At 40.4% G+C, this 18,043-nt stretch overlaps 1 protein-coding gene across 3 annotated transcripts in view; it reads left to right on the top strand.

Moving 5' to 3' along the window:
- Positions 1-18,043, top strand: part of SATB1 (SATB homeobox 1) — a 209,369-nt gene that overhangs the window by 165,882 nt on the left and 25,444 nt on the right. For all 3 annotated transcript variants that reach the window (XM_044293664.1, XM_044293663.1, XM_044293662.1), the window contains one exon: positions 6,307-6,462. In XM_044293664.1, coding sequence (XP_044149599.1) covers positions 6,307-6,462 — 156 coding nt within the window. The remainder of the gene's footprint in view (positions 1-6,306; positions 6,463-18,043) is intronic.

The raw sequence follows: 18,043 nt of genomic DNA, 5'->3' as shown, positions 1-18,043 counted from the left end.
GCAATGGTGGACAGGAGGAAGCTGCCACGGTTCTGCACTAATGTATTGCAAGAAAGATAGCAAATTTCCTTATTGAAAGGGAACATAGTGTGCTAATGGCTTAGTCTACTATTAATGGACTTTCGCCTGAAGTCCAGTGAAGGATCCTTTTAGAGATAAGGGGATAAAACGGACTCCAAATCATAAAAAAAAGTAATTCCCAGTAGAACTACCGTGATTCAATAATTAGTGTTGCCTTAGGCTCTACTGAATCATAACGTGGTGCTTCTGTACGTCTCGGCGGCTTAGAGGATTACTAATATCATTTGAAATGTCTAATAATATTACTGATTCTTTGTGCAGCGTTATATTTGCTTTAACAATGATTCAAAATGAGGCAAGATTTGTTTGGTTTAGACATTTGCTGTTGCATATGATAGCTGAGATTTCAGATGATAATCCACTTATTAAGCAATGAGTCAACTGTAAATTATGGATTTGTAGGAACTAATGGAACTTAACATAAGACTTAAAATTACAGTAGGGCTATATAAAAGCCTTTAATAAAATAGAGGTAGAATACTGAGGGGTTCATTTGTCAACAGCCTTGCAGCGGCTTTTAAGTCAAAATTTGAGCAAATACATTTTCACTTTTTATTCAGTTCTTGAACAGTACACATCGCTTCCTGAGAGAAGACATGACCTCTAACTTTCAGGCCCCATTCACACAACCGTGTTTTTGGTCCACATCTGATTTTGCATTCGTGTCTTGGATACGTTACCCATTCGTTTCAATGGGTTCGCAAAAAATGCGGGCAACACTCCGTGTGCTGTCCTTATCCGTATGTCCGTTCCGTAGCCCCGCAGAAATGATAAAACATGTCCTATTCTTCCCATTTTGTGGACAAGGATAGGCATTGTTACAATGGATCCGCAAAAAAAAACCTGATGCAACACAGACGTCACACGGATGTCATTCATACGATCCTGTGACTGCCCCCTTAGACAGATTTATTAACCACTTCACATCCGGCCATAGGATATAAACGTTCTATGGGTGGATGTTTATCTCTGAATGGACGTTCTGGAACGTCCATTCAGAGGAAAGGCAGGGATAGTTCCCAGGTGTCCCTGCCTTCTAGATCGCTGTATACACAGCGCGCTCAACAAGCACTGTTTATACAGATCAGGAAGCGCTATGCTCTTCCTATCCCGGCCCGGTGGCCATGTGAACACCGGGGCCGGGAGAGTGCAGGAGCTGTAGGGTCTTCCACAGACCTCGATCAGCCATGCACTGAGGCTGTACAGCCTCTCTAGGGGCTGTATTTCCCTTGTAACTGGGGCTAGTATGTCAGCCCCAGTTACAGGAGAAATCAATAGTGAAGAAAAAAAAAAAAGGTAAAATAAATAAGTGTAAAAAAAAATTTTTCAAAAAAGGTTTCACATCTAAAAATAAATAAATCCCTAATTAAGTAATAAAAAAAAAATGTTATCGATTTTTTTTTATAAAATAGACATTTAAAAAATAAAAACCCGGTCGAAAAATTCCATTTTTGTCACCTTACATCACAAAAACTGCAACTCCAAGTGATCAAAAAGGCATATGTCCCACAAAATGGTACTAATAAAACCGTCACCTCATCCCGCAAAAAATGAGGCCTTACATAGCTCTCAGAACATAGAGACATTAAAACATCATTTTTTTGTTTCAAAAATGCTATTATTGTGTTAAAGTGAAATAAATAAAAAAAAGTATACATATTAGGTATCGCCGAATCCGTAACAACCAGCTCTATAAAAATATCACATGACCTAACCCCTCAGGTGAACACCGTAAAAAATAATAATTTAAACAGTGCCAAAAAAAGCAATTCTTAGTTTCTGACAGTCCAAAACATGCCAAAGGGGGTTGGCCCATCTGGGACACTAATAGCTTATCGCTATGTTTTGGGATTAATGACTTATCACAATGAGAACCGGGCCCCAGAAGTGACAGAGGGCACACTGTGTATGCACTGCATGCTCTCCATTAATCACTATGTGAATTGCAAACATAGCTGAGCGAGTGCTTTTGGAAGTTCCATGTTGGTGAATGGAGAGCTCACCGCACACCCGTGGCTGCATCTCCATTCACTGCTGTGGGACTGCCAGAAATACCCCGTTTTCTGAACTTCCATAGCAGTGACCGTATGGTGGCTGCCCATGCACGACTGCTCTCTGTTCTGGAAATAGGAGTGGTTCCCAGCGGTGCCAATATGCCATCAACATCACAGATTGGAATACCCCTTTAAGAGGCTTGTCATTTAACACCCTCACAGTTTTGCCCAACCTCTTCTCGAACTTTGAGAAACGCACCCAACAGTTCAGCCCAAGCAGAGCTCGATCCGCAGGGATGCTTTAACCCCTCATATCTTGGGCTCAAGGCTTTAAAACAAGACCAGAATCACAGCATTAGTTCCTATACATTGAGTGTTTGCCCATCTAATCACCCCTTTGTGCCATTTATCAATGCCATGACCCAGACGTTTATCAGCATCCGGATCCACATGTCAAGTAAGTCACACCAAAGACTTACTGGTATATCCCACATATGCAAACATCAAAAAAGTTTCCATTTCACACCATCCCTCCTGTCCATATCCTATCTTTATCACTTTATCTCACTAGAGAGTAATCTAATATATAATATATACACATGATTATATCGTCAGAAAAATAAAAATGCTCTGGGTACAGATTATTTTGTAAAAACAAGTATAGGTATAACATAATAAAAGCTATATAAATTCATCACCATAATCATACTAACCCACAAAATAAAGTTATCATATTATTTTTACCACACAGTGAATGCAGTGAAAATAATTTCCACAGGATAATGTTAAAATGGATCTATTTCCTCAACAATAAAGTAATAAAAGTTATTTAATACACTATATGTACCCCAAAATGGTTCCAAAAAAACCAACTACAACTTTACTGCAAAATTCAGTAACTCATATAGCTAAATAGAAGGGGAAAAAAAGCTATCTTCAGCTGTTTGAAGAGGAGGTGGTGCTCCAAGCAGTGCTGCTTCCTCTTCATTACACTGCACTTTGTCTTGGAAGTGCAGTATAATGACGGGTACTCTCTCAATTCACTTGAATCTAATAAGTACTTCTCATTACACTACACCGCCGCACCACAGACGACACGTAAAGGCCAGGAAGCAGCGCTCCCATAGAGCACCCCCTCTCGTCAAGTTTTTCCAATTTTAATGTGACTGTTAAAGGGTTTAGTACATTTGCTGCCTTTTTTTTTTTTTTGCATATGAGACTGCAGTCTTAATAAATCTGCCCCTGTGCGTGTATATAGTTAATGTGTTTACATATGTTGGTATATGCAGTTTATCAATAATGTGTAGAAAGAAAAAACAACTAAAAAAGCGAAAAAATGGTAACATATCTAAAGCCAACTTCTGTAAACAACTGCCGAAGAGTCTCACAAAATATCTAGCATGTCTGTTCTCTCTCGTTTGCATGTTTTTGCTGCCAAGTGTCTTAAAGAACTACAAAAGATTCATCAATTGCTTTAAAATTATTCCATTCTTTTGATGTGCGTCCAACAACAGGTATCACAATCTGCATTGAGACTGATAATACAGAGAACTGTAGAAACGATTATTGATGCGTTCATGCACACCTTAACATACGTGTCTGTCAGAGGAAAGTAGATGGGGCTTAAAACTTTTACTTGCAAATGTTTGACGCAAATCCTTTTTGAGCCTGAGAAGTCGCTGCGAGAATTATGTAGAATAATATTTCTGCTCGTCATTTTCCTTGGACGACTTCGCCCGCATACTTTAGCAGGAATAAGCTATTCAATATGGGGATGATGCATTATGTAGGGGATGTAGGAGAAGTAACGTAAAGTTCCTTTTTCGTTATGCAAAATCTGTAACAAAGGCCCCCACTTATTATGGCATTTTTCTTAGGCTGGTTTCTCATTACCATTTAGTTTTCCATTCTTCTGATCCATAAGAATAGACAAGGAAAAAAAATACTTTGCGGAGGACTTTTGTTTCCCCGCCTAATATGACGCATTTCAGATGTAAATGGCTAAAACTGGTGCAAAATGTGCATAACTGATGCTTAAAATACAGGATCCATTTAATGTTTATTTTTCTGTTCTTCTGATAGAGAAAAGAGGTCATTGGCTTCTCTAACGCATCCCTCAAACGCAAGTGTTACCTTCTCACCTTGCCCCTTTTATCTGCACCCCCTTAACTACATTAATGGTAGAGCAGTGGTGGCGAAATATGAAATAGCCAACCACAACAGCCCGTGTAAGGGCATCATCCACAGAATGCATGAATAACTGCTCTGTATTCTGGTGATGTTGCCTGCATGTCAGTGATCACCCTTAATTATGAAAAGTCCTTGATATACATTTTATTTTTATTTATTTTTTCATTTTTGCCTCCCTGCAATTCAGCAGCCATAACTTTTTATTTTTTCATGGATGTGGCTGTCTGGGGCCTTGTTTAATGTTGGATAAATGTTATTTTTTGGCATTGTTTTGGGGTACATAAATTTATATGTACCGTAATTTATATGATTTATTTATGAGATTTTTGGTGTTATTCTTTTATTTTATTTTTTTACACCATTCATGTTTTACACTAAGCACCCTGATAAATTAATTCTTCAGGTTATTATGGTCACATGGATTCCTAATATGTGTAGTTTTTTATTTTATTTAATATGTGCAGTAAAATGTATTTTATACTAAATAATAATAGTAACATTTTTAATCCCATTATGGGATTACTATTTTACAGTTTTTGATTTCAGATTTATAATGTATTAGCATACTCCTGTGGGCTAATACATTATGCTCTATGACATAGGCTGCTGTTACGGCAACACTAGTGTGTCATTTTGCCTGGGAAATTTTAAAGGGGTTGTGCGAGAATGGGAGGCTTTTTGCCCCCCCCCCCCCCCCCCCCTCCCCCTTATTCTGCAAGACCTGCAAAGGTTAGCTTACTTACCTGCTTCCCGGCGCCGACTGCCCGCTCCATCTTCTCCCGGCCTGCGATGCTCCTTGGGGCTCCAGCAATGTCAAAATCCAGTTTGACATTGCTGCAGCCAATCACAGGCCGCAGCGATTTCGGGCTCCCCTTGTGACCATGTGACCATTTGTCATGCATCGTAGGCCGGGAGAAGATGGAGTGGGGAGCCGATACCAGAAAGCAGGTATCTAATTCTGTACAAAAATTGATTGATGTCTTTGTGTGCAAAAGGAATGTGATGGATAGACCAATGGTTAATTTCCTGTTCTAAATATGGTATATTTTTATTATTTGAATGGAAATGCCAACTTGCTTTCATTCACTAACTGCATTTTAGGCGCAAACCATGGGGGTCATTTATTATACTGAAATACACCTGTATTGGGCTTATTTGAGGCTCAGATGACAGGGCAACGGCTAGTTTCGCCGCTGTCTGTGACTTCTCCCCACTCAAGCCTGGCCCATTTTGTTTACCATTTTCTACGCCTGTTTTAGGTTAGGTAGCTGTTAGGTTAGGTAGACAGGAAGCTGTCTTGCATTTAGAACTGCCGCTGGATGCACCAAAGTTATGGAGAGGCCGGCGCCTCTCCATAACTCCGCCGGATCCATGGCCCGTGCAGGACTTTATTAAGACCGGCGTCTGAGGTGCGAATCTTAATAAATATGCCCCCATGTGCCTTGACAAAGTATGCAGTCTGTTCTGAATCTAAATGCAGTAGATGATATGGACAGGTAATGATATAGGCAAAAAGCTAAAGTAGCAAGGTTAAGCCATGTTAAAGGGGAAAATCTAATAAAAATAAAGACTGTGGAATCTAGGATGCCGCCATTGTGCTTTTATCACAGGCATAAATCATCACGGTTATGTTGCATGCCGCTCAAGATAAGCCAGTCTTTTCAAAGACAGATGGTTAAATTCTTTCACATTAATTGCCGAAAGCTTTCAGTTGTACATTTGCACGGTTCTGTGAAAATATCTGGCTTGTTGCCACAAAACTTGCTCGATGACTTTGCTATCGCTTGTTGTCCTTTGACAATAAAGACTGTATTTTTCAGATGTGAAATGCTGGGGAGATTGCAGAACCTTGAATTTGCCATTAATACGAATAGTATTTTTCCACTTTATTCCTAGGCAAAAAATATTTAGGTGACAGTTGGTTTTTCATTTCTGCCAATGAGAAAAAATGTATAAAAACATTCAAAATGTATGTTTTTTATTTATTTATAATTTTTTTTTTACCTGTGAGTAAATTTCCTCTCCCAAATGTATATTCCAGGTCAAAACAGCAACCATTGCAACCGAGAGAAACGGAAGCCTGGAGAACTGCAGCATGAATATTAATGCTTCCATCTATGATGAGATCCAGCAGGAAATGAAAAGAGCTAAAGTATCCCAAGCGCTATTTGCAAAGGTTGCAGCTTCCAAAAGCCAGGTACATAATATTTATTTGAAGAAAAAATATTATTCTTCTTTCTGCACAGATTTAAAACATTCACATGTTTGAGAGGTGAATTTAGTGCATTGTACAGAGGATGGTTTCTAAGTGGTATTGAATCTACTTGCCACAAAATAAAAAAAAACGCATATGCGCTTACAGATTTTATAAAAACTGGTAAAAAATGTAAATATTTTGGAACTAGGAGGGATTACGATGACTGTGCGATTATGCACTCCAGCAAATCGAGCATTACCTTTCTTGAACCTCCTTCAAACTATTTCTTCAGCCTTTTTGAAAACTCCTTAGATTGTGGCATTTTTTTAATTTTTTTTACATTTGTAATGTGTTTTTCAAGTTCTATAGAGAAGCCTATGGGAAAAACACCTAAAAAAAAAAAAGCCAAATCCAGAGCAAGTATTAAAATAAAAACGCCCACAAAGCTAAAATAAAATGCTGTCTATGTATGTAGACTTTCTCACTTTATTATTATACTTATTCATAGAATTATTGATGGCATTTTTATTTTGTTACATTTGTAACAAGCAGTTTTCAAGTCACATAGAGAAGCATATGAGAAAAATACCTGGAAGAAATACCATGCCTAAAGTATGCCATGTTTAAATAAAAAGAAAACATGCATACAAAAAGGTCAAAAATGCCACGCACTGAAAGAGTGGCCAACCTATTGGCACCACCAATGCCATTGGTAGTTGGCATTGTTAGACCGAGATAACTTAGATATTTGAATAGAATAATTAAAGGGTATCTTACAGATTTGTACCTATGACACTGGCTGACTTGTTGCATATGCATTTGGCAGCTGAAGTCATTTGTATTGGTCCCTTGTTCATATGTGCCACACTGCTGAGAAAAATATGTTTAAATATATGCAAATGATCCTCTAGGAGCAATGAGGGCATTGCCATTACACCTAGAAACTCTGCTCTCCAGCGGGTGTGGCAGTTGCAGAGAGAGCTGAGCCTATAGGTGAAACATCAACGCCCCCGTTGCCCCTAGAGGCTCATTTGCATATATTAAAACTTTTTCCCCCCAGCAAAGTGGACACATTGAATGAACATGGGACCAACAGAGATGCCTTCAGCTGCAAAGACCACATGCAACAGGTCAGCCAGTTTCATAAGTACAAACCTGCTGACATATGCCCTTTTAAAGAACACCTTGCAAGAAAACCACCCACTGCTGTATATTCCCAGAACTGCAATGATTGTTTGTTTGGAAACATAGTCAATGAAGGGTTAAAGCAGTGGGCACTCAGCATGCTTGGGAGCTTTAATTAATAAGAGCTGCCTGTGCAGAATAACAGTTTTTAAGCGGAACTCTTATTTGGGTGAATGCATTTATGGGTCCCTGATCGATACCATTGCTTAAAGAAGCTTGAAAAACATTTGTGCCAGAGTGTTAGGGTCCATTCACACGTCCGTATGTGTTTTGCGGATCTGCAAATTGCGGATCTGCAGAACACAGGCACCAGCAATGTGCGTTCTGCATTTTACAGACCGCACATCGCCGACACTCTTATAGAAAATGCCCTTTCTTGTCTGCAATTGCGGACAAGAATAGGACATGTTCTATTTTTTTGCGGATAAATCATCAGCATCTGATCGGCGGGGGTCTGACACCCGGGACCCCCACCGTTCAGCTGGTTGAGAATTGGCAGGCCTAAGCTCCATTCAAGTGAACAGAGCTTAGCTGCGCCCAGCGTCGCTGCCTTCTCAAACAGCTGATCGGCGGGGGTCGCGGGTGTTGGACCCCCACCGATCAGATGCTGATGATCTATCCAAAGGATAGATCATCAGTTTAAACAAACTGCAGAACCCCTTTAATTTTTACATTTTGGGCTCAATAAAACATGGTGCCTCTGGAAAAGTTTCAAAATCCTTAAGTACTCTGTGACAATAAAGCTTGAGCATACACATTAGAAGTCTGTGTGCCAAACCCACAGATTTCAGCTGGACCAACCAACCACCTAATGTGTGGAAGGCCTCCCGACTCTTCCTCCAACTGTAGATGTGAGGAAGATAAGTTGATTCCCACTTGCCCTATCCTTGTTCTGCAGGAGATTAGCCACCCCTAGAGGAGCCTGTCAGTGGCTTCCTCCCATCTTTCTTCTGGGAACACATGCATGTTCAGTTGAGTCAAGCATGTTTATGGATTGATCAGGTGTATAGCCCGCCTAACTCTGCACAGTTATGCCAATATTGACATTGTGTTTAGGGGTGACATCCCATACAGATATCTAAAAGTTCACTGTTTTATAAGAACCTAAAGGAAATGTACTGTATACCTGTATGAGAGAATTACTGTGCAGTCAGAATCTCTTGCCCTATATCATTTTACGCTGTTTTGTTTCAGCTACTGATATTCTTAGCATTGTATTATTTTTCTGTATGTTGATGTTTTAGCTTTGTTTGCACATTCAAATCTGATGTTTTTTTCCATAAACTGTACACTTTTCATGTGATTTGTTTAGAATGCCCTGGGAGTTGGTGCATCATGTGTATTGTTGTGTGCTGTTACAGGTTCCACTTTGCATTTTGTGATGTATTTTTGGAATAAAGTTTTCAACCTTGTGAATTTTGCAGTTGTCTAATTCAAGAGCAATCTGCAGTATCTATACCCTCTATTTTCTATATTCTTATGAACAATAGTTGTCCATTATGAAATGATCAAGGTCAATAATTGAAAAACCTGTTCTAACTTGTCAGAAATATCGTGAATTACTGGTATTTCTGTAGTTACCGTAATGCCAGGAGCTACTGTAAATATATATATATATATATATATATATATATATATACAGGTGAAACTCGTGCAAAGTTAATTTATTTTAGTAATGCAACTTAAAAGGTGAAACTACATGCAAAGCAAGATATATCAAGCCTTTATTTGTTAGAATTTGGATGATTATGGCTTATAGCTAATGAAACCCCAAAGTCACAATTTTGAGGTACCCTTTGCTCAGGGGGTATGGCTTAATTAGCTGACTAGAGTGTGACACTTTGAGCCTAGAATATTGAACCTTTTCACAAAATTCTAATTTTTAGTTGCATCATTGCAATTCCTTTTAATTTGCATTACTGAGATAAATGGACTTTTGCACGATATTCTGATTTTTCGAGTTTCACCTGTGTATATCTATATATCTATATATATATATATATATATAGTGACACATCTTCATTTGCACCCTTCTCCATCAGTCTGCTTACACCTCATCCATCATTGAAAGAGATGCCCAAGAAAACCCTGCATATCAGTAGATAGAAAGTTTGGTGGCAGTAGGACATTTCTAGATGAATTCTTTACCTGGCTCCTACATTCTGAGGAGTCCATGTGAACTATAACTGATATAGATCACTGTAGTAAAAGGTGTGTGTCATCAAAAGTTACCTACTGTTTAAATAATGTAAAGCGTTTTTATATAATTTTTGGCGATATTTTTCATCCATTTAAAAAAACAAAACTTAAAATCCTGCAGTTTTGATTGCCTTCAGGAGAAGTCAGGGCCAGGCATGATGATGTTTTCACTGCCTGGCCCTGTCAATAAAAGTGCAGAGGACCAGGCAGTTTTAGAGAGCAGAACCTCTAGGTAACAGCAACACCCCCGTTGCTCCTAGAGGCTCATTTGCATATATTAAAACATCATTTTTCTCAGCAATGCGGTCACATATAAACATGGGACCAACACTGATGTCTTTAGCTGCCAAGCGCACATACAACAGGTCAGCCAGTTTCATGGATACAAATCTGCTGACAGATGTCTTTTAAGTACGTTTCCCTACTATAGGTGGGTGGGTGGGGGTCTCGATCTCCACAGACAGCTGATTGGTTTGGGTCGCGGGTGGAAACCCCTTTAAAGCATATGCCACAAATGTCCCATATATGCAACCCATTCCTATATCCAGAACGGTGCCCTGTTGCTTCCAGCCAGATAATGGAGACGTGGCCTTGCATGCGCATCTCTCTCTATTTACTTGAATAGCACTGCCAAATATAGCCAAGGCTAGTTTTAGAAGTGCTATTGAAGTAAATGGAGATAACTGCACACCTTTACATTCCCAGTCAATCACAGCTGGATTATTGTTTTTAGAAAGCAGCCGGTAGCAGCGGTGGATTTTCTAAGGATATGCCATAAAAGCCTCTTCTCCCTATTCCCTTTTATCCTCCATATTCGTGGCCACCAGGCACAGCAAGACATCATTGAGGCTGCATCTAGTGGAAGTGTACCAGTAGTGTTCCACTCCATATAGCACTTTAGATAAAGAACTTGGCACTCAGTTAAAGGGAACCTGTCATGTGGATATTTGATTATAATCAAACTAATTATATACAATCATTAACTACTAAAAAGCACCTTAGATGTATTCACTTACTGGTGTGACAGATGGTTACCTCATAATATACACACAAAGATGCCGCATGCTAATTAGATGATTTGAGTCCAGCGTGATGTCAGTGAGTCCAGCGTTTATTTAATTCAGAGCTATAGCCACTCCCCTGCCCATCTGCTGCCGATTCATATGGAAAAAAAACTGTCAATCAGCAGCAGGTAGACAGGGAGAGTCAGGAGCTCCGGAATATTCAGGACTCATCATTATGAGCTGGAGCTTTTCAGTACAAGATGTTGGCAGATTGACTGGGTCATTAAAGAAAGTGACCCAGCATTTTAAAGAGAATCAGTCACTTATTTATGTTGCCCTTAGTTAGGACACCATAAAACTGGTGACAGGTTCCCTTTAAGTAAGTGCTTGTGAAGACAGTTTATTGAAATACCACTGAAGGTGTCCCCCCCCCTCCCCTTATATGTAACTGACTCCCTTTCCGACAGTCTTCTATAGCCTACTCTTTTTCCTCACTTCATTTTCCCTATCTTCTACAGATTTTTCCCAAAAAAGCTAACCTGATATAGACTGGTTTAGCATATGCCAGAAGAACGTTCTTTTGCCATGCATGGTGGCTTATGAACATGTCGGAGTAGACATTTGGGAAAATTCCCAACATATACCTCCAACATGCCTTAAAAACATGGTGAACAGAGGTCCCCTTAGATCAATCGCACAAGCTATGTCATGCTGTTGATTATACATTGAATGTGTTTGCTTCTTTGTATTGCCTGACATTTGATGGCATTTTTGCTGATTATATAATGCCTTATTTCCTATCTTTTCTTAGTAACATTAATAAAATATAAAGATTAAACCTTTCAGGAAGATTGAAAACTTTTGCATCCAACGGTTTGCCCAAAATATCAAGTTTCATTTGACAGATTAAATTGGCAAATTAAAAATGGAATCCTTCAAACCAAAGTGCAAGATTTTTAAGGGAATGTGTCATCAGAAAATGACTTATTGTTTTAAATATTTTTTTTTTTTTATGATGTCACTATCTATTGTAATAATAAATGTAATAAGAGGCACCATTTCTTGGTCTGCACAGATCACTTTTCTGCTCATTATCATCACAGGCAGGATTATAATGAAAGATATCACTATACTGTATATTGATAACACATGATCCACCAGGTGATATTCACAACTTGCCTATACTTCCCCTTCCTGCACAATGACGTCTGCAGGAAGTCACTCAGGTGACAATGCATGTCTCGAAAACTCTCCAGTCTATTGTGTCTATGGCCTATGCCGGAAAGCAATGCCTAAAAGCCAATAACTCCAATGATCCTTCCTGTGCTGTGTGCAGCCCTGCCATGTGGGCACCTCTGCTCTGCTGGCGACTTCTGTCCTCATAGGACCAGGAAGTGGCTTGGTTGTGTGACTGCAGATGCCAATCACATACCTCAGAGGTCTCATCTGCTTGAACGATACTTCTCTGCAATGGCTGGGATGGAGGCAATGCTGTAGGCACAGTAGAACTGTGGAGAGGTGCGTGTATTTTTGTTATTACTATTATTTAACGAGGAAAAGGATGGGTACATTGGAGTTCTCTTTTCCTAGACTGAACAAACCCTTCAACAACATCTCAGATAGGATGGCAGTCTCTATAATTGTGTACCGTAAATAGAATAAAAAAAAAAAAATAATAATAATTACAATCAGACAATGAAAACAGAATCAAAATGCAAACAATGTGTATCACTATCTGGTTCTATCTGGTTTATTAAAAATAATTAAAGGGGTAAAACTAATATGGTAATATACCTAGTGCAGAAACTGAAGGTGCCAAGTCAATGAACACCCCCCTTCCCCCCCCCCCCCCCACACCCATATAACCTTATGTAGACAATATATAGGGGCCAGCATAAAGGGCAACAGTATTATGTCCCTGTCCTGCGAGTCCATGCTACTTTTAATACATGACAGTATCCCGCTTGCCTTACACTAGGTTCACCCTACTGTTAGAAGATCCAGCAGCCTATTCTAGTAGCCTGTTCCGACATAAATGGTGGCTGTCGGATGGACAAAAACTTGACATTTATGCTTTAAAGCAGCAGGATCACCGCCGGATCCTGTTATAGTCAATGGGGAACTAGTAGTCCCCGGCATTATCGTCTGTGCCAGATACGATAAACTCCAGCAGGCTGTTCCTCTGATTTCGAACAGAGATGGGAATGTGCTCTGATTGACATTGAATGTTGTTATTTAGTCTATGATCTAGAAGTACACCCAAATCCTTCTCTACAAGGGACTCTTCCAGTGTTACTCCCCTATGACATATGATGTATGTAAAATGATTTGTACCCAGATACATACCTATACATTGAACATCATTTGCCAAACACTCAGAGTGTCCAAGTCAGCTTGTAGTTTACATACGTATTCCACAGACGGCACAGTCCTACATACAGTAGCTTGGTGTCATCTGCAAAAATAGAGACAGTGCTATTAATCACCTCAATATCATAATAAGTTCAATAATAGAGGACCCAGCACTGAACCTTAGGGTACACCACTTAGAACCCGAGTCTCCCCATTTTGCTTGCTTAGGTTTCTGACATTTGTGAACATGTAAGTTAAGTTAGTCTTTAATTTTCCACATTCAGTTCCCTAAATGTGAAGTCTTGAGATTTTGCGGGCACCTTGGTTTTTATTATTATTGGATTGTAACATGGATCTCCACTGCCCTGATAAACCTCCCTAAATCCATTTCTCCACCAATATCATCTGACCTACCTGCCACTTCATCTTCTGCCTTACTTACCTCTCTAATACCTAGTTTAAATAATTAGCCGTCAATATTAAAGTAAGTACAATTTCTGATTGTATTCTCTCTGCCACCATTACGGGACATTTATCAAAACTAATACAAAAAAGAGCACAGCAACCAATTCAATTTCACTTCTCATTTTTCAGCGGCTCTTTGGAAAATGAAAATGGTGACCTGATTAGGGCCACTGCTCTGCTTTCCCCCGGGGCAAGTTCTGAAAAATCTGCTCCATTCTGTGTGTGCGCACACGTGTGTGTATCAACATATGCACACAAATAAACCGGCCTGTAAACAGTTGAATCTCAAACGCATCCCTACCCCTTAATCAGCTTGAAAGTGGTAATTTTGGCAACGTGTTTCTTTTATTGTTGGGTTCGAAACATTAAGTGCTATTTAAACATTAAACCGAGTTGTTTATATTGGTTCAGTGCTCAGCATGTCATACATCAGGCCACCGTCATCTCTTATGAAGTGTAAAATTCTGTCATGAATCATGGCTTGTATATCAGAAATTACTGTAATTTTGATTGAAAATTATAGGGCTTTTGAAATGTTTCTAATTGTGATAGAATATTTTGTTTATCTAGAAACCTGAATTCTCTTTTTTAGACGTCTTTATTCACGTGTGAAAAACACATATTAAATGTTCAGCTTTTGTGTGTATGATGGGTTGTTTTTAAGCTCAATTTAAAATGGCCAAACATTTATTAATTATTTTACTCTGTTTTGTTACTATACTGACATCCAGGGATGAATGCATTTTTAGCTAAAGCTTGAATGCCTGTTTTAGTCCTGCTCATAACTGGACATACTCAAGCTAAGAAAGCTAGTAAGTGTACTATTTGTGTGTGTGTGTGTGTGTTGAGGTGTGTACAATTTTGTTTTAAATGTGTGTATATAGATAGATGGATATGTCATTTGTGCAAGTACACTCAGTGTGACTGGAATGATGATATATGGAAGTGATTGCAATATAAGAGCAAAAGAATATGTTTATTGGGGAAAACAGTACAATGCAATGGAGGTTCTAGTACCCTGTTGGTCCACCTCTAGCCTGTATACAAGATATGATACAATTGGGCATGGAGGCATACAGGTTCTGTATGGTATCTTGTAGCACATTTTTCCACAGGTGTTCCAGCTGGGCAAACTGGTAGGTTTCCGAAGTTGACGTCCCAGCTGGTCCCACAAATGCTCGATTTGTGATAAATCTAGCGTCCAGGCAGGCCAAGGAAGTGTTGCAATATACTGAAAAATGCCATGCCATGAGAAGCAACACATGTGGTGGCAGGATGTCCAGCACATATCACTGAGCTATTAGTGTCCCTGGTATCACTACTATGGGTGAGCGACTGTCCGAAGCAGCTCCGGTTTCTCGTTCACGACACCACTGCAAACAAAGGGGACGGTGGCTGGCTGTAATGGGTGCTGTGACACCAAATTTCCTTCTGCTAAGAGCCTGCAAATGGTCCAAACAGAGACAGTGATTTGTAATGAAGGCGTCACCTGTGGCTGGTTGGTGGACAACAAAGCTGGTTGTGCTTGTTGGTGGATCAAACAATTCTCTTCACTAGTAATTAGTCTGGGCCATCCAGAACCTCTTCACTGTGTGTGCACACCCTCACGTAACCTTCTAACAGCTAGGTCAGAACTGCCTAAATTGCAGGCAGTTTTTTAAAACAAGCATCTTCTCCTTCTCCTCCTAGTCCAATGATGCACACCCTCTCAAAGTCTTTCAACTAGGCAAAATGTCTTTGAGTGCGTCATAGAGGCATGTCTAGTAGTCAGCGATCTCTCACAAGAGGTACACTACCCAAAAATAGCCCCTGAGAGCCTTTTTATAGTGCAGAGGGGGGAGCACTTTTATGCCATCTTGTGGCGAGACCCAGTATTTAATCTGAATCACATCAGAAATCATTTTTACATCTAACTGAGACATAACTGCATGCCGAGTTTTGCAGTGTGGGAGCGTTACTTTTTTGTCAATTAGTGTATTTATGTATGAATGATTGGCTAGATACAATAGATTTGGTTACCTCTGGGAATGTGTATAAAATAAGGAATAAAAGCCACTCGCTTCTTGAAAGCAGCTCTTTTACAGCATTGAGGGTCTTGTCCTGACTGCTTCTGATCCACATGAGACTGGACTTGTGACATCCTTCCTGTGGTCATCCGCAATGCTGCAGCCATTTATTGACTTCGGTGGCAACATTTCCTCAAGCGGCACACAGGCAGCTTTCTAGTCACGTTTTCGCTGATGGCCTGAAAGCCTACGATAATAATTTTGATTTTGAGGTTGGACAATCCCTTTAAGGCCTCTTTCACACGGGCGTCAGTTTTTTTGCCCGGATAAGAGCCGGGTGCGTTGCGGGAAAATGCGCGATTTTCCCGCGCGAGTGCAGTGAGAAAAATCGCGCATGTTTGGTACCCAAACCCGAACTTCTTCATAGAAGTTCGGGCTTGGGATTGATGTTCTGAAGATTGTATTATTTTCCCTTATAACATGGTTATAAGGGAAAATAATAGCATTCTGAATACAGAATGCATAGTAAACCAGCGCTAGAGGGGTTAAAAAAAAATAAAAAAAAATTTAACTCACCTTAGTCCACTTGATCGCGAAGCTGGCATCTCCTTGTGTCTCCTCTGCGCTGCGCGGCTGAACAGGACCTGGGGTGAGCTGCTCCATTAAATACAGGTTAAGGACCTTCGATGACGTCACTCCAGTCATCACATGGTACGTCACATGATCTTTTACCATGGTGATTCACCATGGTAAAAGACCATGTGATGACCGGAGTGACGTCATCGAAGGTCCTTAAGCGATATTTAATGGAGCAGCTCACCCCAGGTCCTGTTCAGCCGCTCAGCGCAGAGGAGACACAAGGAGATGCCAGCTTCGCGATCAAGTGGACTAAGGTGAGTTAAATTATTTTTTATTTTATTTTTAACCCCTCTAGCGCTGGTTTACTATGCATTCTGTATTCAGAATGCTATTATTTTCCCTTATAACCATGTTATAAGGGAAAATAATAATGATCGGGTCTCCATCCCGATCGTCTCCTAGCAACCGTGCGTGCAAATCGCACGGCATCCGTACTTGCTTGCGGATGCCATCCGATTTTCACACACCCCATTCATTTCTATGGGGCCTGCGTCACGTCGAAATCGGACAATATAGAGCATGCTGCGATTTCAACTGAACGCACAAGTGATGTGTTAAAAACATCGCTCATGTGCACAGCCCCATAGAAATGAATGGGTCAGGATTTAGTGCGGGTGCCATACGTTCGCCGCACGGATCGCACCCGCACGGAAAACTCGCCCGTGTGAAAGGGGCCTAAGGCTTTGTTCACACTTTCATTGGAGATACTTCCATCCGATCTAATGATGCAGCCCAGTTCTTGACGTCAAAACTGCTGAATCCTGTCGGGAGCCATTGGGATCCATTGCTGTGAATGGATAATTAGTTAATTTATCTACACGGAATTTTGTTGTGACACAGTTGAGAAATTTTTGAGGAGAAGCTTTTGTCTTGAAGTGATGATGGTATAATTTTTATTTTTTTACATATCGCAGGTGTTAATGACATTATTAATAGTTTAACAAAACAGTACACCTTGTTCCTGTGACTGTATTGCTACGTGAGCCTCACTATGTAACATAGGAGATGCATGCATATTTCAGCTATGTAAGGCTACTTTCACACTAGCGTTCGGGCGGATCCGTTCTGAACGGATCCGCTCATAATAATGCAGACGGAGGCTCCGTTCAGAACGGATCCGTCTGCATTATATTAGCTAAAAAAAGCTAAGTGTGAAAATAGCCTGGGACGGATCCGTCCAGACTTTCAATGTAAAGTCAATGGGGGACGGATCCGCTTGAAGATTGAGCCACATTGTGGCATCTTCAAACGGATCCGTCCCCATTGACTTACATTGAAAGTCTGGACGGATCCGCACGCCTCCGCACGGCCAGGCGGACACCCGAACGCTGCAAGCAGCGTTCAGCTGTCCGCCTGTCCGTGCGGAGGCGAGCGGAGCGGAGGCTGAACGCCGCCAGACTGATGCAGTCTGAGCGGATCCGCCTCCATTCAGACTGCATCAGGGCTGGACGGCTGCGTTCGGGTCCGCTCGTGAGCTCCTTCAAACGGAGCTCACGAGCGGACCAGCGAACGCTAGTGTGAAAGCAGCCTTATTATCTGTAACATCTCCATATCCCAATTTTGATGATCAAATTTGCCCATTTTGGTAAAATTCCCCAAACTAGATGTTTTGAAACAAGTAGGGGTCAGGTATCTGTAGTACTCTTTGTATTATGCATGTGTTGCTGTGCTGTAAAATAATCAGTTTCAATTACCGGTATAGATTTCTGGCCTGTCATACGTGATTTGGCA

The sequence above is a fragment of the Bufo gargarizans genome, chromosome 5 (assembly GCF_014858855.1).
Source record: "Bufo gargarizans isolate SCDJY-AF-19 chromosome 5, ASM1485885v1, whole genome shotgun sequence".
In the NCBI taxonomy this organism is placed as follows: Eukaryota; Metazoa; Chordata; class Amphibia; order Anura; family Bufonidae; genus Bufo; species Bufo gargarizans.
Note: the sequence above shows the minus strand (reverse complement) of the source record. Positions and strands in the feature narration are given on the sequence as shown.